This window comes from Bos javanicus, chromosome 13 (assembly GCF_032452875.1).
Source record: "Bos javanicus breed banteng chromosome 13, ARS-OSU_banteng_1.0, whole genome shotgun sequence".
Taxonomy (NCBI): domain Eukaryota; kingdom Metazoa; phylum Chordata; class Mammalia; order Artiodactyla; family Bovidae; genus Bos; species Bos javanicus.
Window position 1 is genome coordinate 47,500,792 of NC_083880.1, and position 22,196 is coordinate 47,522,987.

The 22,196-nt window shown below is 45.0% G+C and overlaps 1 protein-coding gene, 1 long non-coding RNA gene and 1 other non-coding gene across 9 annotated transcripts in view; 2 read left to right on the top strand and 1 right to left on the bottom strand.

The window, feature by feature from the left end:
• The window catches only part of CDS2 (CDP-diacylglycerol synthase 2), a 57,008-nt gene that overhangs the window by 24,475 nt on the left and 10,337 nt on the right, over positions 1-22,196 (top strand). The window contains exons 2-6 of the mRNA XM_061436590.1: positions 15,677-15,813; positions 17,091-17,187; positions 17,943-18,040; positions 20,053-20,192; positions 21,990-22,048. Of these exons, the coding sequence (XP_061292574.1) occupies positions 15,677-15,813; positions 17,091-17,187; positions 17,943-18,040; positions 20,053-20,192; positions 21,990-22,048 (531 nt within the window). The remainder of the gene's footprint in view (positions 1-15,676; positions 15,814-17,090; positions 17,188-17,942; positions 18,041-20,052; positions 20,193-21,989; positions 22,049-22,196) is intronic.
• On the bottom strand, positions 1,988-20,054 carry LOC133259296 (uncharacterized). Of its 7 annotated transcripts, none has more exons than XR_009740350.1 (6): positions 18,895-20,054; positions 13,490-13,639; positions 8,350-13,201; positions 7,768-7,895; positions 6,334-6,471; positions 1,988-4,310 (listed from the first exon to the last, which is right to left on the bottom strand). It is a non-coding gene; the product is annotated as an uncharacterized LOC133259296 (long non-coding RNA). The 7 variants fall into 7 exon arrangements; XR_009740353.1 differs by having other exon boundaries at positions 8,350-11,854; positions 13,007-13,639; XR_009740354.1 differs by having other exon boundaries at positions 8,350-9,315; positions 10,469-13,639.
• LOC133260001 (small nucleolar RNA U6-53/MBII-28) lies at positions 21,575-21,680 on the top strand. The gene has a single exon (XR_009740658.1). It is a non-coding gene; the product is annotated as a small nucleolar RNA U6-53/MBII-28 (small nucleolar RNA).

The window sequence follows — 22,196 nt, forward strand, 5'->3', positions numbered from 1 at the left end:
CAGAAATGTTAGTTTATTCTGTTCATCAACCTCAATCCTCAGCTGAGATGGAGTTGGGTAGAGGTGACAGCCAGACTGTTCAGTGTGAAGATTGAGTGGCCAACACTATTGCCTATGTTGTTAAGGTGGTGAGTAATTTCTTTTTTGGTTGATGCACCTGTCTGTCTGTGCTTAGAGCAGAAACTAGCTTGGAGAGTTCAACTTCTGGAAGCCAAAGCTGCAGGAGGCAGATATTTTCTTTTTGCAAGAATATGTGGAGGGGAAAACAGTAAGCAGCTGCTTAAAATTGTCTTCTCAGTTTTACTACACACCTCCGTTCTGTTGTTTGATAGCTCATCCTTATGTCATTCTCAAGAATTTCACATTCCTTCCACATAGAATCTGTAGATCTATGTAAATACGATGAGATGGGGATATTTTGTGCAAAGTGGTTGGCTATTGCAGTGTGATATTTATGCCTGCCATTTTAACCTATAGAAGTGGATAATTTCTTAGTCATTCCTTAAACTGTCTTCTTTCTTCCCTTCCTCCCTTTGTACAGAGACATTTATAGAGGACCTTCTACCAGGCAGTATTGTAGACCAGGGGGATGTATTAGTAAATAAACAAAGTCCCTTCCACATGGAGTTCATGTTTTAGTGGAGGAGACAGACAAATGTGTAATAATTTCAGGTGGTAGTGATTTTACAAAGAAGAATAAAGCAGGTGTTTCTTAATATGAAGTAGCATTTCAGAGTTTGAGCATTCAAAGGGACCTTCCAGTATGCAGTTTAGTTGGCTTAAAGGATAGATGTGTTCTGATTCTGCCTGGAATATTTCCTGTTATTCAAGGGAAATGAGTGGACATGTACACAGACTTATACATTCTTTGGGGCAGCATTGAACCATTTTGAGTTTAAAAAGTTTCACTTTGCCAACTTATTCTTTATTCCTTGGCAACACATTCGTTGCTGTCCAGAATACAGCTCATTATCACTTGAGTTTTATCGGTGTCCCTCCCCAAATAATTTTAATCTTTGGGAAGGGCTGAAAATGTAGTCCTTTTTTGTCATCAGTTACAACTGTGTAACTATAGTTCTAGAGTTATCTTTCCTACCCCAATGGTGGTAGCCATTATTCTCGGTTTTGTACATAAGGGTTTATGAATTTGATTAAAATTTAGTGATTTTAAAAACACTCATTGAGCTTTTACCAGATTCTAGGCAAGGAGCACTCAAGGTAAAGAAAGATGAATAGGGCAGTCCTTAGATGAGCTTGAAATCTAAATTAGATTATGGAAAGCGCCTCTTAACTACAAAGTGCAGTGAAGAGTAGGAGGAGGGATGCATAATGTGCTGTGGGAACTTTATTGGAAGAGAAAACTGGGGAGAAGCGTGGGGTGTTAGTTTCCTGGAACTGTTCTAACAAATTGCCATAAACCCAGAGGCTTAAAACAATAGGAAATTATTCTCTCACAGTTTTTGGAGACTGGAAGGCTGAAATCAAGGAATTGGCAGGACCATACCATTCAGAGGACCATTCCTTTCAGAGGCTCTAGGGGAGAATCCATTCTAGGCCCCTTTCCAGCTTCTGGGTGACTCTTGGCATCTCTTGGCTTGTGGCCACATTTCTCTCTCTAGCCTGTCTTCACGTTGTCTTCTCTTTTGTTTCTGCATCATATCTCCCTCTGTTTCTCTCTTATTTTTTTTTTTAATATTTATTTTATTTATTTGGCTGTGCTGGGTCTTATTCATGGCATATGGGATCAAAGGAGCTGAACCCAGGCCCCCTGAATTGGGAACTTGAGTCTTAGCCACTGGACCACCAGGCAAGTCCCTGCCTCTCTCTTATAGGTACGTGTGATTCCACTTAGGGCCTAACTGGATAATCAGGATAAACACCTCCTTTCAAGATCCTTAATACATCTTTTGCCATATAAGGTAATATTTACTCTTGCCATGTAATATTCACAGATTTCTAGGAAGTCAATTTATTTTGAGGAGGCGTGTTTTTTTTTTTTTTCCTGTTTACTGTAGATGGAAATCAAAGATGACATTCCTTAAGGAGTCTTAGTGCTCCTGAGATGGGATTTGATGAATGAGCAGGAAGGAAAAATGGCTGGGAGCAAAGTGGGAGAAGAGAGCAAGGGGGGAGGTCATCAGGGTCATTGAGTAGCTATGCTTGGTTGGAGCATGAGGTTTGTGCAGGGTGTAGAGGACAAATATTGGAGGACGTGAAGTGGGAGGCTATTTGTCATTAATAGACGGTGAAAATGAGTGCAAGAGGGGTGTAATCAGAGCTGTGCTTTATGAAGATTAATCTGGGAGTGCTTTATGAAGAGAAGATTAATCTGGGGAAAATGTTTGAAAAGGGAGAAATCAATCGGGAGGCCAGTGTAGTAGAGAAGTGTTGACATGCAGACATTAGCAAGTATACCAGGGGTGAGAATGGAATGAATAAGGAGAGACCCTCGAATGTTAGTAACATACAGTTTGAGTACTGATGAGGGGGATTTGGAGATGGTAATGAGGTCAGTGTTCCCTATGGAGCACATCTCAGGTAGATTAGGTTCTTGTTGGAAAACAGAAGAGCTAGTGTGGGTGGTAAAGGAGTTGATTCATTTTGGACATACTGAGTTTTGAAATGCTGGTTGGACATGGAGGTATCTTGTTGGCAGGTTGAAATGCAGAGCTGTAGCTAGGGGGAGAGGGTATAACTAGTGTTATGAAAGGTAGGTCCACAGAAGAGAGACTAGTGGTTAAACTCTTGTGTTAACTGCTAATTTTACGTTTGTATACTTTGCTCATCTTTCTAGCACATTGATTTCTTAATTTTTAATAGTTATTTTCATTTATTTTTGTTTGCAGTGAGTCTTCATTGCAGTTCGTGGGCACTTGGGTGCTACACGCAGTTTTTTTGTAGTTGTGGCAAGCAGGAGCTACTCTCTAGGTGTGGTGTGTGGGCTTCTCGTTGCAGTGGTGTCTCTGGTTGCGAAGCATAGGCTCTAGAGCACTCGGGCTCAGTAGTTGTGGTGTGTGGGCTTTAGTTGCCCCATGGCACGTGGGATCTTTCCGGACCAGGGATCAGTTGATACTTGTGTCCCCTGCATTGGCAAGTGGATTCTTAACCACTGGGCTACCAGGGAAGTCCCACATTGATATTTTTAAGTGTTTATCTGTCTTTCTGAGCTTTGTGTCACTTGCATGTTTTATCAGTCTACCATCAGTGGTTTTATTTAAGTCATTAATGACAGAGGTGACTAGGAAGCAAAACAGAATTTGGGTCTTCAGTGTGATTACAGCTATTATCCCCCCACAATACATGTATTTATAGAAGAAGACTAGTGTGAAATATATCACAGCATTTTGATAATTTGGGCATTCTAAAGGTGTGTATTCCAGTTATCTTTAAGGAATATATATTACTTCAGGAAAAATGTTTTATTAAGGGTTGAAGTGGTACATATCCCTAGTGCCTGCAAAGTTGATATTGGTAATAAATTTCAGGCATTAGTAAGTGTTATAAAGAAAAGAAAGCATTCTGGGTCTTCTTGGCGGTCCAGTGGTTAAAACTCTGTGCTTCCACTGCAGGGGGTACAGGTTTGATCCCTGGTCCAGAAGCTAGGATCCTGCATGCCATGTGACCAAAATAAAAATAAATTTTTTTTTAAAAAGAAAGCATTCTAAGGAGATAGAGAATGATGGAGATGGAGGTGGGCCATTTTTTAAGTAGGGTGGTCAGGGAAGCCCTCTTTGGGGAGATTAAATGAAGATTGAGTAGGGTGGGCTGATTGAGCAATGAGAACATTCCAGAGTTAATGTGACGCCTCTGAGTCAGGAATTAGTTCAGTGTATAGAGGGATGCAGAAAGGCTGTGAGTTTGTCCTCCCTGGAAATCACTGGTATAGGAAAGAGATATGAGAGGTAGGCTGGGAAGTTAAGCTAAGGTAGTGAGAGGTCATTAAAGGTTTTAATGGGGAAGTTGAATGCACTGGTATATATTTTAGGAATACCATTGGTTATTTGTGAGAAGAATGGATGGTGAAAGGAGCAATTAGGAGACCATTGCAGGTGAGAGATGATGGGGGCTGGGATGAGCCTGCCTGCGTACACGAGTGTTGCTCAGTTGTGTCCAGCTCTTTGCGACCCTATGGACTGTAGCTCGCCAGGCTCCTCTGTCCGTGGGATTTCCCAGGCAAGAGTATTGGAGTTGGTTACCATTTCATCCTCCAGGGGATCTTCCCAAGCCAGGAATCGAACCCACGTCTCCTGCTTTGGCAGGCACCTTCTTTACCACTCTGCCACCTGGGAAGCCTGGTGTGAGCCTAGAGACTGTGAAGATAAAAGGATAGATTTGAGATATATTTTTGGGCATAGAACCGACAAAACCTGAATTGTTTTTTGACTATGAATCATTTGCAGTTTGACTTACTGCAAATCAAAGTAAATGTACTGCAGATACATTTTGTATGAATGAATGAATTCATGCAATTCATTGGCTCTGAAACCATCCTCTGTCCTCACGCTGCTGTGCCTTTCAGGTGTTGGCATCATCCGAAGACTTCCCATGAAGATGCAGGCCAGTGCCTTAGCATCTGGGGCTCTGCCTCTCCACCTGTTCCCTTTTTCCTCAGGCTTGTGGGGGAAAGAGAGCTCAAGTGTCTTGTCCCACAGTCATATAATTGGATTCTAGAATTTCTAATTTGATTGTACCATCTTAGGCCAAGTGCTTACTCCAGAACAGTTATGCACCGCCCCCGCCTCCCCACACTCACATTGAGTTATACTGGGGTTAAAATGTCTGTTCATGAACTTGTTATTGTGGCAAAGGGTATGGGATTAAAATAATTATTTTGCACAGGTTACTACACAACATGCAAGGGGAAGGGAGTGGATTTTAGAAGGGAGTCAGCTGCATGTCCAGTAACTGGGGAAAGATGAGAGAGGAATTAAGCAAATTAAGCGTGACTCCTGGGTTTCCTGGGTGGTGCTAGTGGTAAAGAACCTGCCTGCCAATGCAGGAGACGTAAGAGATGCAAGTTCGATCCCTGGGTCAGGAAGATCCCCTGGAGGAGGGATGACAACCCACTCCAGTATTCTTGCCTGGAGAATCTCATGGGCAGAGGAGCCTGGTGGGCTGTGGTCCACAGGGTTGCAAAGAGTTGGACACAACTGAAGCGACTGAGCACACAAAGCACCCAGGTTTCTGGCTTATGCTGGATATAGATTGTGGTGCCATCAACTGGCTAGCTAGGCACTTGAGGATTAAGATTTTTGTGGGCAATGTCAGTAGTTCTGTTTAGATATGTTTGAGATGTCTGCAAGAACTTTCTGGTGGAGGTGTCAGTAAGTAGTTGGAAGTATAGCAGTTGGGTCTGGAGCTGGAGGAGAGGTTGGGGTTGGTGATATAATCATCAGAGTCGTTGCCATGGAATTGGTAATTAAAGCCAAGGTGCTGGATGGTGATACTTAAGGGAGTGAGTGTCATGGGCCCAGAATTGAGCCTAAAGCCAATCCAACATTTAGAGGACAGGTAGAGGGAAGATAACACAGGAACTAAGAGCAGTCAGTCAGGTAGAATGAGAACCTGGAAAGTGTATATTATGCAAGCCAAGAGAACAGTGTTTCAGGAAAGACGTGTTCAACTAGATCTAATATTGCCAAGAGGTACCATAAGATGAAGACTGGAACGTTCATTTGGTTTTGTGTCTTCGAGGCTGTTTTGTTTACTTCATGTTCAGAAATTTTAAATTCATTTTTGTGCTCAGAGCCTGGGACATCACCCTGAGGCCACAGTGGTTTTTCTCTGCTGAGGTTCGGGGTATCTGAAAGTCACTTGCAGTTCAGCTGACTCGGGCACTCTTTTTTTTTTTTTTTTTTAAACCTTTGTATTAAAGGAACTTTTCAAACACAAAAAAGAATAGTCAGTTTCTTTGTACCCATTGTACAGAAAGTGAAAGTGAAAGTTGCTCAGTTGTGTCCGACTCTTTGCGACCCCATGGACTATAGAGTCCATGGAATTCTCCAGGCCAGAATACTGCAGTGGGTAGCCTTTCCCTTCTCCAGGGGATCGTCCCAACCCAGGGATTGAACCCAGGTCTCCCACATTATAGGCACATTCTCTACCAGCTGAGCCACAAGGGGTGTGAAAAACACACTTTTCCTTTTTTAAAAAAAATATTTATTTGTCTGTTGGGTCTTAATTGTGTCACGTAGGATCTTTCATTGTGGTGCACAGACTCCCTAGTTGTGGCGCACGGGCTTAGTTGCCCCAAGACACGTGGGAACTTAGTTCCCTGACCAGGGATGGAATCTGTGATCCCTCCATTGCAAAAGCAGATTCTTAACCACTTACTTTGTCTAGTAATCTTTGTAGTAGGAACTGTTGGAGATGTGTGACACTGAGGCAAGTCCTGGATATTGATTTATGATTTAGGGGTTCATCAGATGAGGAATCCAGTAGCTCGTCCTGGTTCCATTTTCTTCCTAAGGTCTAGGGAGTACATTTGAGCTCAGTTTTAAGATTGCAAATATATTTCTCATCTTATTAACTCTTTTTGTTTGTTACTTAACTCTTATTATTTTTTATTAACCTATTTCCCATCTTATTAACTCTTGGTAATATTTGATAAACTTTCTTCTTTGCATGAGCCTTGTTATAATAATGAAGAAACTTAAAATTACTTTCTCCCTCAGTAAGGATGGACTCATTTTTCCCTTAAATACTAATAGAGATGCCTGACTAGGTAACTGATGATAAGAGGACCTACTGGATTCCAGCAGGGCTTCTGATTTTTGGTGTCTGACTCTGGAGGACAGGGGAAAACAAGTGGTATCATTAGAACAGACCTGTGGGCAGAGCCTCCCAAGAAACAGGTGATTTTTGGAGCTCTGGGAGTCTCTGTCCTGAATTAAACAATGTCTTCTGACGATGACTGGTACTGGATTAGAGCTGTATGCTTGTTCTTTCAGTAGACAGAAGTGTTTACTCCAGAGGGAGGCTTTAGGGGGGAAGGTGAAGAAAGGATAATACCTGTTTGTGTCATCCAAACTCTTGGTTTAATGTATGGGAGTAGCAGTTTTGAGGAGGTTGGGACCTAAACCAATAGTGTCTGTCTGGATTAGAAAGCCTTGTATTCAGGAAGGCTGCTTCTTTCTTTTCTGACCTTTTTCTCAGACAAACCTTTGTTTTTTTTTTGAATCCCTTGTATCACTTATTTATTTGGCCACAAATGACAGAAAACCCAGAATAACAGTAGTTTAGCAAGATAGAATTGCCCTTATTTCTCATGTGATAAACAGTCCAGAATCCGTACAACTTTGTTCTTGCTACATAGTTGTCCTCTGTAGGTAGTTTTTCCTGATGTTCTCCTCCTTTTATCTTGTTGCTTAGACATTGGTAATAGATGGTTGTCACCTCATAGGCCAAGATGGTTGCTGGAGCTCCAACTAGCCTTTCCACAATTCAATCGGCATGGAGGAAAAAAGGTATAATTGCTCACAACACTTCTGCTAATATCTCATTGACCAGAATTGGAAAATGTACTCTTGGTTCTAAGCCCAGCTAAAAATCAAGGCTTCTGTTCTAAGAAAGAAGAGGAGCTCAACAGTGGGACAATGGACTGTAACCCTATAATGCCTCATACGGTGCTTTTAAGAGTGTGGAAGATGTTGAATTGCTACATGTTGCCCAGCTCTGCAAATCTAGTAAACCCAGGATCCTCTCTGAATGATTGACTGGGGCTACTTAGGCACATGTGATGAGACTTAGTGTCTTCTCTGTACGCACCATGCCAGATGTTGGAAGGAAGTCAGCATATCCTCCTTTTCCCCACCGAGACTGTGTCTGCAGGACGAGACCGTACAGTGTGGAGTGCATTCTTGAGGGACGACAGGGGCCACTGGGACACAGGGCAGCTGGGAAAGGTTTGGAGATTTATTAGCTAAGATCTGAAGTAAATTATAATTGGCCAGAGGAGAGATGAGTTTCTAAAGAGGGCAATCTGCATAGACTGTTGTAGGAAGGAACAGAAGGAGCAAAAAGCCTAAGGTAAGAAAGTACAGCCTGTTCTAGGAACTGACTGTAGGTCAGAAAGGCTGAGAGACAGTAGGCTGGAAGGGTAGACAAGACTCTGATCCCAAAGGGGCTTGTAGATCATTTAAAAAGTTGAGATCTAGCCTTTAGATGGCAAGAGGAGGAAGAATCACCTCTGTGTAGCCTAGGGAGCTCCAGGAGGAGTACTGGACAAGGAGTGATGCAGTCAGGTTTTCTTTCCAGAAAGACCGTCCTGGTGCAATGTGAAGTGTAGAGTGGAGGTAGGAATAGACTCAGGGCTGTAGATAAGGTGGCCAGTTGGGCTGTTGCAGTTACCTGGAGGGGACAGTGTTGGCTTAGGAGGTCCAGAGGCAGTGGGAACGGGTTCAATTCAGTTCAGTTGCTCAGTCGTGTCCGACTCTTTGCAACCCCATGGACTGCAGCACACCAGGCCTCCCTGTCCATCATCAACTCCCGGAGCTTACTCAAAGTCATGTCCATTGAGTTGGTGATGCTATCCAACCATCTCATCCTCTGTCGTCCCCTTCTCCTCCTGCCTTCAATCTTTCCCAGCATCACGGTCTTTTCAAGTGAATCAGTTCTTTGCATCAAGTGGCCAGAGTATTGGAGTTTCAGCTTCAGTGTCAGTCCTTCCAGTGAATATTCAGGACTGATTTCCTTTAGGATGGACTGGTTGTATCTCCTTGCAGTCCAAGGGACTCTTAAGAGTCTGTTTCAGAGGCAGTGATCACAGACTAGGTGATAGGAGCCGAGGGAGGAAGCACGAAGGGTGATTGGCCACCTTTTCACTTGAGTATTCAGGGGAAACGGAATGAATTTGGTTTTGAGCGCCTAGAGGATTTTAGGTATCTGTGGGACATCCAAGGGGGGACATCAAGTATGATCGGATATGTGGGTCTGAAGCTCAAGAAGAAGCTGTTGGAGGCATCAGAGTGAAAGAGATTACTCAGGGAGAGTGTGTAGTAGAACAGGAGGAGCACCCAGCACGGAACCTCTCAGAGCCCCTCAATTAAAGGGTAAGCTGCAGAAGAGGAAGCTGCCAAGGAGAAACTGGCTAAAGAAGGCCTGGCTAGATAGGCAGGTGGGAAACCAGGAGAATGTGCTGCTTGGAAGCCAAGGGAAGAATATTTCTCAGTAATAACATCAAAAGTTGCTGCAAGGCTGTGCTGGCAGCAGAGGACTGGGAATGCCCAGGGATGAAGGTGGCTTGGTGTGGCTTGAGGAATGAAGGTCAGTCAAGGGAAAGGGATGAAGTGTTCAAAACTCTTCCCAAAGGTTCGCCTGTGAAGTGGAGAAAAAAGTGCTTTCTTTGGATGAGCCTGCTTAAGTGGTGTAATATGAGGACCTGGGGTGAGGGGAAGGCTGGAGGACAGAGGGGAGGGAGGGGAGATCAATGGAGCAATGTGCTGAGGAGGGGGCAGGATGGGGATGGCAGCATGTGGGCTGCTCCCATTGTGGCTCTCCTGGGAACAGTTGTCTTCCCACAGGAACCCTCTCTGCGCCCAAGACTGGCAGTGGTAGGTTCTCTGCAAAGAGCCCTGTGGCTCCTTGGAAATAGTATTGTCCGGAGGTAAAATGGTTCAGAGGCAGAGTTAGGTTTTAAAAGCCGAACCTTCTGCACGTGCATCTTTCCGTGTCATGTCTCTGGAGCTCTTTGCTGTGGATAGCAGTTACCCATGGAGGTACTTTAAGGAAGCAGTCCATCTGGAGTAACTGAATGCATTTTCTGTGGATCACATTATTGATATGAGGCTTTTGAAGGCAGAGTGTGGACATTTTGGGGATGATTCTAAACTTTCAGAGTCAGGCTCCTCCCCCTTGATCCTTTGTTCAGACCACTGAATTTGTCAGATGAGGTGAGCATTAGAAAAAGCTAGAAATATTTTCTTTGCTGTTCCAAACACCATACACACACACATGCACTTTTTTTCCTGCAGTAGGAACTCAGATGAAAGCTTACTTGGCTTTTTTCAGTGACAGGGACACAGAGGTCTCCTACACTCATTAGGGATAAACCTGTCTCTGGTAATTTCTTTCCTGGAGGTGTGTGTGTACGTGGGGGAGTTGATTGCCCTGGTATCTGGCCACATGGCTTGGTTAAGAAGATGGCAGGTGGGACTTCCCTGGTGGTCCAGTAGTTAAGAATCTGCCTTCCGGTGCAAGGGACGCAGGTTCAACCACTGGTTGGGGAACTGAGATCCCACATGCTGTGGAGCAACTAAGCCAGCGTGCTGCAACCAGAGAAGCCCCTGTGCCCTACAGTGGACACCCAGCACATCCAAAAAAACAAAAAAGATGGCTGGCATGATACTTAATAGAAAGATTAGGCTCAGCCTGATGATTTTCCTCCAGCACAAGATTTATAATTTCCTTCTAAAGCAGTGGGAAAAATAGTTTATGTAAGGTGTGAAGACACTCAGTAAATGAAACTTACCAATTTTAATGCAGCTTGCTGCTACTGCTGCTAAGTCGCTTCAGTCGTGTCCGACTCTGTGCAACTCCATAGACAGCAGCCCACCAGGCTCCTCTGTCCATGGGATTCTCCAGGCAAGAACTTAGTATGCTCTAAACTGCTAGGGTTCTCTCCTGGGTTTCCTACCTAGATTATAGCAGTGAAAATGAGTCATACAGATGCTATACTGGGCCAAGCCAGGTCCCTTCTCAGGCCAGGAAGCCTGACCTTGGGCACAGGGACCTCCCTCCTCCCCTTATTACTGCTCCCTGGCCCTCCCTTACTGCCATCTCTTGCTTCTTTTGAAGAAAGACTTCTGTTCTGAGCCCTGGTTCGCTGGTGTCTGGGCAGTTGTGGGAGGTAGAGGGGACCTGGAAGGCTGGTAGGGGAAGCTTTTTATGCATGAGTTCCCCTAAAAATGTTGACAGGTCTTATCTGAACCCTTGGTACCCAAGGCTCTCCATGTGTCTATCATATCACAAAGTGTTTCTACCTTAGAGTCTAAGTGAACCAGAAGGAAGGAGGCCTCAGAGGTAACTATTTTTTCTTCTCCTTTTAAAGCAATGCTCTTGTTTCCTGTTTACACCAGCGCTGCAGCCCACTTGGGAAATGGCTGCAGGACTGTGGGAGGATGGGCGGTGATTGAGATAGAATCTGAGAGACAGGGTCTGCTCTGTTCAACCTCTGATCTGGGTCCTTGGTTGAAAAGAAAGGGAGGGGGAGGGGGTGCCTGGGAGCTGAGGTGAGCTTGAAGCAGCAAGGCAGCCTTTCCCTGCTACCATGTGCTGGTCCCAGAGCTCCTGAGCTGGATCCTTAGACCCTCAGCTAGCACAGAGAGGGGATGAGAGTGGGCATTAGTCTGGCTCTGTTACAAGGGTTGCTGCCGAGGCAGGGGCCTGTCAGACCTGGCACATGAGCTGGAAATCTGAGCTGATTTTGTCATATGCTGAATGCAGTCCAGACACCGTGGTCCATGGTAGGTTAAGAAGAATTAATTAGCTTATTAGTCCAATAAATCTTTGAGTTCATATTGTGTTCCAGGCACTGCTCAGTGTGGTGGGAATCAAGAATCCCAGGGTCACTGACCCACCACTGTGTCTGATGTGTATGTGATGTTTTTACCATGTTCCCCAGCTGGCACAGCCTCAGTTATATACATGTTTTGATAGGTTCATCATAAAGCAGGCACAGGAAAGAAAAGATGAACGAGGTAAATAGAAGTAAGTTCTGATGTTTCCTTCCATGCCTCAGTGAATTGTGCTGTACACATCCCATGTCAGGAAATGTTGGTAGGTACTGCTGCCTGTGTTTCAGACTTCCATCTTTATGGCACCTTTGAGAGGTGGATCATTTTTGAGTTGGGGCCACCTGTTGGAATGGAAGACAGGAAAGAGGAAGCAAGGCAGGCAGATGCTGAGTTCACAGAATTGATTAGCACACAGGCCCCGGCAAGACCTGATAAGCACTGTTCTTTCTCCACTCCACCCTCCTTGGGAAGGGTGCCCAGGTTGCCTGGGATGAGTGTTTAAGGTTCTTGGGCTCCTGTCCTGTGTGCCATGGTCAGCCTACTGGAGAGTGGGGGTAGGATGGAATTCAGCAGGTCCCTGTTGCTCTTCAGTCCCTTTATAGTTTTAATAGACTTTCACTGGTGTTGCATTTGATCATTCTAGCAACCATGTGATGTAGGGGGCGCTTTCCCCAGGGGGAAGACCAGGGACGGGAGGCCTGTGTTGAGTGTAATGAACACCAGAGCTGGGAATTGACTGGCTGCCTCTGCCTCCTGCAGAACGTCTTTCCATCCCCTGGAGGAGCAAACCAGTGAAACGCTTGACATCTCTGATTCTTGGTCCTCACATGTGCCACTTTCTCCTGGGCAAAAGGTTGGGCTCCAGGTTTTTGACTCCTCCTGGGTCCGTGAGAGAAGCTGCTGCCAGCATTCTCCTCCTCACTGAGGCCTAAGCGGCCCAAGTGGAAGGCCCTGCCCCACACAGGGAGTAGCCAGAACAGCACAGGGTTTCCAGGTTCTCCGAGGTTCCTGTTCCTTCGTCTGCTCTCCTGGCGGCCGCACCTGGAGCCCCGAGAGTTGGCTGACTTCCCTCATCCGATCCATGCCTTCCCAGGTTGTGCCCTTTCCTCCTGCACTGGGATTTGCCCTTCTGCCTTTTTCGACTGTTTCAGCTTATGGGAGAGAGGTTATCTGTGTAGGTGTTTGTCTCCTTCTCCAAGGAGACCTCCAGTTAAGGGCTCTGAGGATGCTTATTCAGTGGCCTGGGCTGAGGCCCAGGACCCTGGCGTTACTTACTCGCTTTTAAAAGTGAAGTCGCTGTCGTCTCCGACCCTTTGTGACCCCATGGACTGTAGCCTACCAGGCTCCTCTGTCCATGGGATTTTCCAGGCAAGGGTACTGGAGTGGGTTGCCATTTCCTTCTTTAGGGGATCTTCCCAATTGAGGGATCGAACCTGGGTCTCCCACATTGCAGACAGATGCTTTACCATCTGAGCCACCAGGGAAGCCCTTACTTGCTTAAAGGCAGGTGACAACTGGAAAGTTAATCTCCTTCAGGCTCATTTCTTTAGTTTACTTCATGTCTTAGTTGTTCATCCCAGGCCTCCTGATGTCTTGACCATAACAACAGTCACTGTGTCTTTGTGACACTTCTCTGTGTCCTTTTACTGCTTTCTGCTTCAGGATACCTCTCTTCACTGTCACTCTTCCTAGTAAGGAAGGAGAGGAGTCAGATACGGCGTTATTTGGGCTGACGTTTGTAAAAGGGTCTGCAAGGTCCAGAGACTTAGTACCAAGCCAGAGCTCCCTGCCCCTCCCCTGCAGGGGCTCTGCCCGGGTTTCTTCCTGCCCTTCCTAGCTTGGGGAACGAGCAGCCTTTGTGAGTTTCCTTGACAACAAGATGGATGAGTTAAAAATAGCTGGTGCTAGAGCTTCTGTGTGTGTGTTGCACACACGCCTGGGCATGCGCTCGCAAGCATATGCGCCTGCATACATACCCTCTCGCCGGCTGTTGTCATCTCAGTCCCTGTGGCTTCTGCATACTCCTGGAGAACATCTGTGGGGCCCTGGTACTTGGATTTTGCAGTTCCTTCGAGGTCAGATCTAGATAATCCCACAGCATCGATACCTCATATCCCTGATGGTCACTGATGGGAAAAGGATGATAATGTTAGCCTAGAGCATGGAAATCTGTTCTGAATGCCTCCGTCTTCACTAAATGTGACTGGAGAGAGAGAATCCCAGTTACACTTAGGGGCATTGCTACATTTCAGAACCTTGTGGGGCAGTGGAATAGGACACAGCTCTGGGTGTGTGTCTGGTTATATCTTTCTGGAGAACCCTTACACAGATGAGAAGGGTCCTTTCTCGTGCCCTTTTATTAGGTAAGGAAGTGGAGTACAGCACTTGGGTGATTTGTCCACTGGCTCAGCCTGGTGGAGGAAGGAGCATTGACCTCATCAGCAGCAGCTGTGGCTCTTTCCCTCAGGTGCTACTGATGACACCTCCATGAGGTTTTTTTTGTTTGTTTTGTTTTTGTAAATTGAAGTATAGTTGATTTACAGTGTTATGTTAATTTCTGCTGTACAGCAGAGTGACTCCCTAAGTTCTTTACCAAAGCCCCCTGTTTCTGTATCAGCAATCCTGTAGTAGTTAAGTCTTCTGTTTTGTGGTGTTATCTCAGTTGTAAGTTAATGTAGAAACAGCTGTCTCTATGAGAGTGGAGCTGCTTTACCATAGCTGGAAAGAATTCCTCTTTCTCCACCATCTTCCATGTATTTGCAAGCATCTGTGTGCCAGGCATGAGAATATCTTCTCTTTAGGGGCCTTAAGGTCAGCTGGGGCAGCAGACAATTACAAAATCTCCCACCAACTCCCCATTGTGGCCAGTGCTGAGCGAGAGGGAAAAGGTCTGATTGTAGGTGAGAGAAGGACTCAGGTGGGTTGTTAGGGTTTAGAGGAGACTGGGGGAACATGTTAGTGATACAAAGTACTTAAACTTGGAACATATTAAAAAACAACTACACATAAAAAAAACAAGGAAACCCAGTAGAAAACTGACCAATGACTTGACAAGCGCTTCACAAAAGAAGACATCAGAATGGCCAAGAGATGTGTGAAATGGTGCTCAATTTCATATATTTATTAGTCGCTGCTGCTGCTGCTAAGTCGCTAAGGAAATTGTTCAGTTTGAAAAAAAGATACAGCTTTTTGTCTGTTCGTGTATGTAATGAAATCTTTGATGATTTGGTGAAACATCCTATTGCCATTACCAGTTTTGTTCTGAATCACTTAACTGAAGAATTAAATGGATTCTGAGATGCTTCAATAAAAGGAAATGTAGTGGAATGAACACATTGAAGTCAGAGACCTGTTATAGGAGATTTCGGGCCAACTATTGAATTTCTCAGAGCCCCTGTTTCTTCATTTATAAATAGTGATCTTTCTGTCTGCCTTTCCTTCCTTCCATAACTGCTCAAATGTTCACAGGTATGGGAAATACTCTCAGAATTCTGAAGGGCTACTCAAATACAGTGTAGTATCATGACTTTGATTCCAAGTGATTTGATTTCTCCTGCACCTCTTCTCACAGCATCTATTCTAAATTCCCCTAAGAAATAAAAGCTCGGTACTTTAGACGGAGGACCTTTTGCTGGCATGCTCTGGTCCCTTCATGCAGGCTGGGGAGCAGGGTGAGTTCCTCCAGGCATTTCCTTACGTGACTGTGACCTGGTGGCAACTCAGTGAGTGACATCAAAGTGTTTGCCGACACCCAGGCCTGGTGGCAGGGAGAGGGCGGTGGCGCACACCAGTCCTGCTGAAGTGTTGACTCGAGTTAGTGGTCCCACAGGGCTTCCGCACCTGACTGGGGCTGGCCTCCTCACGTGGTGGTCTTGGGAAGCCTGGAAGTAACACCATGGGTTTTCAGGAGCTCTGTTGCAGGGGGCAGTAGCCTGCACACTCAGCTTCCCCCGAGAGAGCCTGTCCAGAGCCACTAGTTGTCCCGTGGCTCCAAGAGTCCACAGCTTTCTGTGGTATTGTGGCAGAGCAGGGGCTCCTCCCTGTGTGACTTAGGTGTTGGTGGAGAGGCCTTTTCAAAGGTAGATGGGTCCTTTTGGATGTCTACACCCAGTATCCTACTCAGCGCTTTTGATCTTTCCCTCTTCTGTTTTTCTGCTGTGCAGGAGTCAGAGTCAGAAGCAAAGGCAGATGGAGAGACTGCATCGGACAGTGAAAGCAGGGTGGAAGCTGTCACCCAACCACCCTCTGCAGATGATACGCCAGAGGTTCTCAACAGGGCCCTTTCCAACTTGTCTTCAAGGTAGCTTGGCTTAATCATGCAAGTGCTTGCTGAGGGCTCTGGGTCTGCAAGTGTCATGGAATACCTGAAGCCCTTAGAGAGCCCACTGTCTTATAGCAGGAGCCCACATCTGTTAAAGTGTGAGGCCCAGACCTGCCCACTTTCATTGGTTATAGTCTACCCTGCCTCTGCTTAAGGCTCTATTGAGTGTCATCAGGTACTTACCAGTGACTACAAGCACAACCTGAGTGGATCTGGCCCTTGAAGGGTACCCTAGGCTGATTGGGAGGTATGATCCAAAGAGCAGGAATTCATGGACATAGGAGTAGTCGCTGATAGAGCACATGAAGATAAATGGTCCTTGGGGTTTGTGACTAATGGGCAGGCTGCTTTCCACTGAGGAGCCTAAGTTTCTAGTTCAGAGTTCAGTTTTCCTTCTCCCCCACACATCTGTTTTGGACAGTCCTTAAATTCTCCTGTAGGAATTAAGAAACATCTCAACTTTGGTGAATTCAGGGTTAAAATTTTGGTCCCTTGAGATTCTGGTCCTTCTGATACCAGCTGTGTGGGCAAACTATAAGATTCCAAAACATTATATAAAAGTGTGCCTGGGCATGCCTCCCACACATTTGTCCTTTTGAAAGGCTGTATTGTGCAGTGATTAAGATCATGGGTTCTGGAGCCACTTTGGCTCCCAGAATTCAGTTCCCAGCTTAAGCACTTCACAGGATATCATGTGTACATCCACTTCCTCATCTGTAAAAGCTAGTAGTGTTGAGGGTTGAATCAGTTAATACACGTGAAAGTCCTTGTAGAAGTGCCAGGTGCATATGTGCCAGGTGTGATAGCTGTTACTACCACTGTGTCTGATATTGTTATTACCATAGTGATGCAGGAGCAGAGAAATGTAGGATTCTGCTGCAGGGAAAATGTTAATAGTTTTTTCTCAGAGGCACCCATAGAAGCCATCTAAATACATACGTAAGGGAGGCGGGCAGACATTACATTTCCCTTGGGAGTTTTGCCTGATTGCTTCATTAAAAAACAAGTTGGGTGTATTTTTATGCAAGCCTTGAGCACTTGCTGAGTTTAGTGTAGATGAGGTGATGGCTCTGATGGGTGAGGTGACCTGCTTCTTCCAGCATACAGCTACTGCCTCTGTCAAGGTGAAAGACATACTCCTGGAAAGCACTAACCTCAGAGCCCTCTTATCCCAAAAGAACCATCCCCCCTGAGTTTGTGCTTCAGTTCCTTTGGGCTCCTAACATGTTTTCTCCTTCCCTTCCTCTCTGTCTTAGATGGAAGAACTGGTGGGTGAGAGGCATCCTGACTTTGGCGATGATTGCATTTTTCTTCATTATCATTTACTTGGGACCAATGGTTTTAATGATGATTGTAAGTGCCATTTACTTGCTGTTTTAGTTTTACCTTCAGTTTTCCCTGCATGTCTAGTCATTTTAAGTGCCAGGTGTTGGGTTGGTTCTGGGAATCACTTGAGGTCCTGGCTGCTCAGACCACATCCGCCTTAGAATAACTATGATTTCTCACCTTCCACCAGCCACCTGGAGGGCTATTGGCATGGGCCAGTTGTAGGTGATTAAAGATCACTTTAAAATTTGATTTTAGTACTTCAGCTCTTTGGTCAAACTGGGGACCTGGCTATGATTCTGTGTGACTCTTGATTTTGTTTCTTGTTTTCCTGGGGCCTCCCTCATAAGCTTAGGACTTCTGATATAAAATTCCAGTCCACAGTACTTTGCTCTGAGTCTTCCCATTGTCATAGGCAGCATCAAATGACTATACAATTGACGACTGAGTGGAGCAGTTTGGGACTTTTCAAGTATGTATTTTTATTCAGAGTCAAAAGTGGAAGAGATTGAGTCCTGGGGGAGGCTACAATAAAAAGTTAATCAAAGTTTCAGAAGCATATATTTATTGTGAGAAATTAGATCTGCTCTGTGGGACATAAAGGGCCTCCCAACCCTGTTGAGTGATGTGAGAGAAAGGAGGGGAGCAGAATCACTGGAGGACTGACATTGTTCTTAAATATAGTGGTTTTTCTTGAAGGCCTATGACCTGTTGGTTTCTGTTTCCACAGATTACAAGAACTGAGGAGCTAGCAAGTGTTTTAATTCTTTTGTGTCCTGCAGGTGATGTGTGTTCAGATTAAGTGTTTCCATGAGATTATCACTATTGGCTACAATGTGTACCACTCCTATGACCTGCCCTGGTTCAGAACCCTCAGTTGGTAAGCTCTCTAGCCCCACAGAGACCTTTAACAGGTTTGGACAAACGTTTTGTGGTAGGTAGTTACGGTCGTGGTTGGAGGGAGGGGTTGATGGCCATGGACCTTCACAGCACCTTTGAGACCAAAGTATTGCCTAGGCCAGACTGAATGGCTGGCTTGGAAGAATCCTTAGAAGAATCCAGACCAGCTGCATCTGTGACCATATTTGCATCAATATTTAGATTCCTTAGACTGCACAATGGCCCCCGTTTTCTAGATCAGTACATTTTTCGTGCTCTGGTATCCCAGCATCCAACAACAGTCATCTGGGAGTTGTCAACACTGGTGTTGCTGTTTCTGGAACTTGGCTTCCTCATCCTTAAAATAGATAGTAGAGACCTAGTCAGTGCTTTTCAACCTGTGGTTTTGGAGTCCTAGTTCCTTGGAGGTTCCTTGGGTGCCAGTGGACAGGAGTGAGACTGAATGCAGGGGGTCTGGGCTCCTCAGAGGAGCTCTGCTTTCTCCTCCTGAGAAAGGGCTTGGATGTCCTTAGTTGTTTTTTTTGGGGGGGGGCTGTGTTATGTGGCATGTAGGATCTTAGTTCCCTGCCTAGGGATTGAACCTGGGCCTGGCCAGTGAGAGCAAGTCCTAACCATTGGACTGCCAAAGACAAGCCTTGAAGCCAGAACAAAACCTGTAGTGCAGATGATGTCCAAGACACCTTCCTGATCTGAAGCCCTTTGCTGTATTGACCACACTCTTCTGAGGTGGTGACATGTGAACAGAGCATTGTGTAGTCCTGAGAAGAGTTAGGGCAGATATAGATTTCTCTCACTCTGCTGTGCTGGGTCTTGGGCATTGATTTCATAACTTACCAGGCCAGAGAGTAGTGTTTTGGGCCCCAGCAACTTGGTTATGGCCAAGGGAGCTGACATGTTCATATTTGGGCTGGACACATCCTTCTCAGAGATGCTTCCTTGTCACCCAGCAGCATAAGCTGCCTTGCAGTCGCCACAGGGCCAGGGCCTTCCCCCTGGGTTAAGATGTAGGTTTCTCTTGTGGGTCTCCTATAGCTGGAAAGCAATGTTATGAATTTTATTAACATATTCAGGATGTTTGACCCCTGACTGTGGTCACTGTTCAAAGGAAGTGTTTTTCATGTAACAGAAAACAAAGCTTGTTTGGGAGTTCTTGAACTTCCGCAATTTAAAAAAAAATGGAAGAGATAAGATAAGCTCTCCCCTTTCTTTGGTGTCTGTTATTGAGTGTTTAGAGTTGGGTTGCTCATTCTCATATTCAGAAACACTAGTGGAGCCGCACATGTATGTGGACCATGGCTTCTCCCTCTTTGGAGCTCCCTCTAGTTGAGGAGAGAGGTTATAAACAAGTGAAGACTTAATGCTGGTGAAAGATTTGTATGTCAGAGCCTGGGCATCAGAGAGGAAGACAGTCTGAGATGAAGCATAATTAATTGCTTAGTGAAAAGAGCAAATATTTTGCACTATAGAAATAAAGGCAGGGGAGGCAGATACCACATTCGATCATGCAGGGTTTTATGAAGACAGTGGTATTTGAGCAATGAATGATAAAGTGGGTAAGTGAAGAGGATGTTCCAGGCAGGGAGAAGAAAGGAACCAAGCAGACAGACAGAAAGCCAGAGAAATTTCGTTTCGATAGGCATGCAGAGTTCCTATCAGGAAGAGTGGAATTAAGGCCAAGGAGGCAGGATGAGGTACCTTTCTGGGGATTGTCTTACAGATTGAGTGTTGTTAGACCTGGCAATGCTATAGAAGGGGCAGAAACTGGGTCCCAAGTTTGTGACAAATGGAGAGTGAATGAAAGCCACAAATTTCTAGATAAATATCTCACCTACAGGGTCACCAGAGGACAGGGATCTGTGGTCTGCTTGTCCTGCTGTGAGCTGCCTGGGGGTTCTTAGGGGTTGGGTGGACTGCTGCTCTGGTCCTAACAGCCTTGCTATAAGGGAGGGGCCACATGTGCTCCCTTTGGCAGTGATCTGTCTTCTTTAACAGGTACTTTCTGCTATGTGTAAATTATTTCTTCTATGGCGAAACAGTGACGGATTACTTCTTCACTCTGGTCCAGAGAGAGGAGCCTCTGCGGATTCTCAGTAAATACCACCGATTCATTTCCTTTACTCTCTATTTAACAGGTATGTGTTAAGCAGCTTGCCAGTTGTTGCGTATGTCTTGTTTTTGTATATCTGCTGAGTTGGAGTTGGGGCATTTCTTGGTTCCTGTAAAGTTTTGATGACTTAACTCTGACCACACAAGGAAGCAGAACTAAGGATTCTGCCTTACATGAGCTGTAGTAGCTCTTTACTAAGAGAAATGAGGCTGAGGGGCTTGTGTGGTTGCGGGGACTGTAGTTTGTGCTACCTGTCCGTGTGTTTCAGCCTCTGTTGAAAGACCCCACAGCATTGTTGTGTCCTGACTCTCTGTTGGCAGAGATTCTGCAGTGTGACCAGAACAAAACCATTCAGAAACTTGTATTTTAAAAAGGACTTTTCATTGACATAACACACTATTGTATATAAAATAGATAACTAATAAGAACTTACTGTATAGCACAGGAAACTCTGTAATGACGTATATGGGAAGGATCTAAAAGGTGGACATATGTACACGTATAACTGATTCACTTTGCTGGGCACCTGAAACTAACACAACATTGTAAATCAACTATATTCCAATAAAAGTTAATTTTAAAAAAGGGACACTACAGTATATTAGAAATTTTATTGATTTGGATTTAAACAGACCTGTGACTTCAGAAGAGGCAGGAGCTTACTCTTTGAGTCTCAGTTAGCTTTCCTGTAACCTAGAGCTAAAATGGCAAAGTCACCATGAGGATTTGATAAACTATATTGAAATTTGACAAACGGTAAACTGCTCCGTCAATCTAAACTCAGTTGAGACTATACAGGAGTTCAAATAATGCTAATGTTCTTCATGGTTACCCTGAAAACCAGTTTGAGGCATTGGGAAATTTGTTCTGACTCTGACCTAAATTTCAATCTGACCTATTTTTTCATCAACTTGATAGTGATACTTGGCTCTCTGAATGATACCTGGCTACTGAATATGAAGTCTACTGCTGAGAGGTCTGATGTGTTGAGGATAGTCAGAAAGCATGCCTCAGAGCCTAGAAGCAGTCCCACAAAGGGAGGCCAGAGGTCTAGAACAGTGAAATGCTCTCTTCTGGGCAGGGATACTTTTGAGGGACCCAGCACACTTGTGGGTAAAATCCGTTTTCTTCCTAGAGGTTTTAGTCATGTGGGTCAGTAGGAGAGAGATGCAAGGATGACCTTGGCCTTATACCATGTGGATCCCCATTCTGCCAGACCTGTTCTTTAGGATAGAGATTGGTTTCTTAAGGTCCAGAAAATAATATTACAGGTTTTGGGGGCTGTGGAGTCTCTACTGCAGCTCCTTAGTTCTGCTATTGTAGCACAAAAGAAACCCTGGATAACATGTAAACAAATAGTTACGGCTGTGTTCTCATAAAAGTTTGTTTATAAAAACAGGCAGCTAACCTCAATGATGAGTTGCCATGCTAATAACTGAGCTACCAGCTAGGGCAGTGTTGCCCTGCTTTGGGTGCCCGTGAGTTTAGTAACAGCAACAAAATACTGGCAGCCGGCCTGACCATTATCAGCCCCTGTTCTAGAATCAAAACATTTCTAGCTGGTGAGCAGTATCCTAAGTTGAGTGTAATCTGTAAAATTTTTAAATATTGTCTTCCTTTGATTGTCTTGAAGTAGTCATTTTTCCCTTCTGACTGCCTATCTGAACAACTGGTTTTATTCCCTTGGGCAATGGATTTGTGCCCTGGTTAGCTGTTGCCAGGAAATTAGCAAAGGACCATATGACACAGCTAAAGGAAATGACTAGGACAAAGATAAATTGTGATTCATTTTGCCCTTTCTCTTCCTTCCTTCTCAAACTAGGATTTTGCATGTTTGTGCTGAGTCTGGTCAAGAAGCATTATCGATTGCAGTTCTACATGGTAAGGGTAGTGTCAAAATATGTCAGTGTCAAAACTCTTGATAGAGGTGAAATTCTGTGGAAACTCCACAGGCCTCTCATCCTTTCTGTGATAAATCAGAACTTTGGAATGTAGTCTGTTCTTGTGCATCTGAAACCTGGAGGGTGAA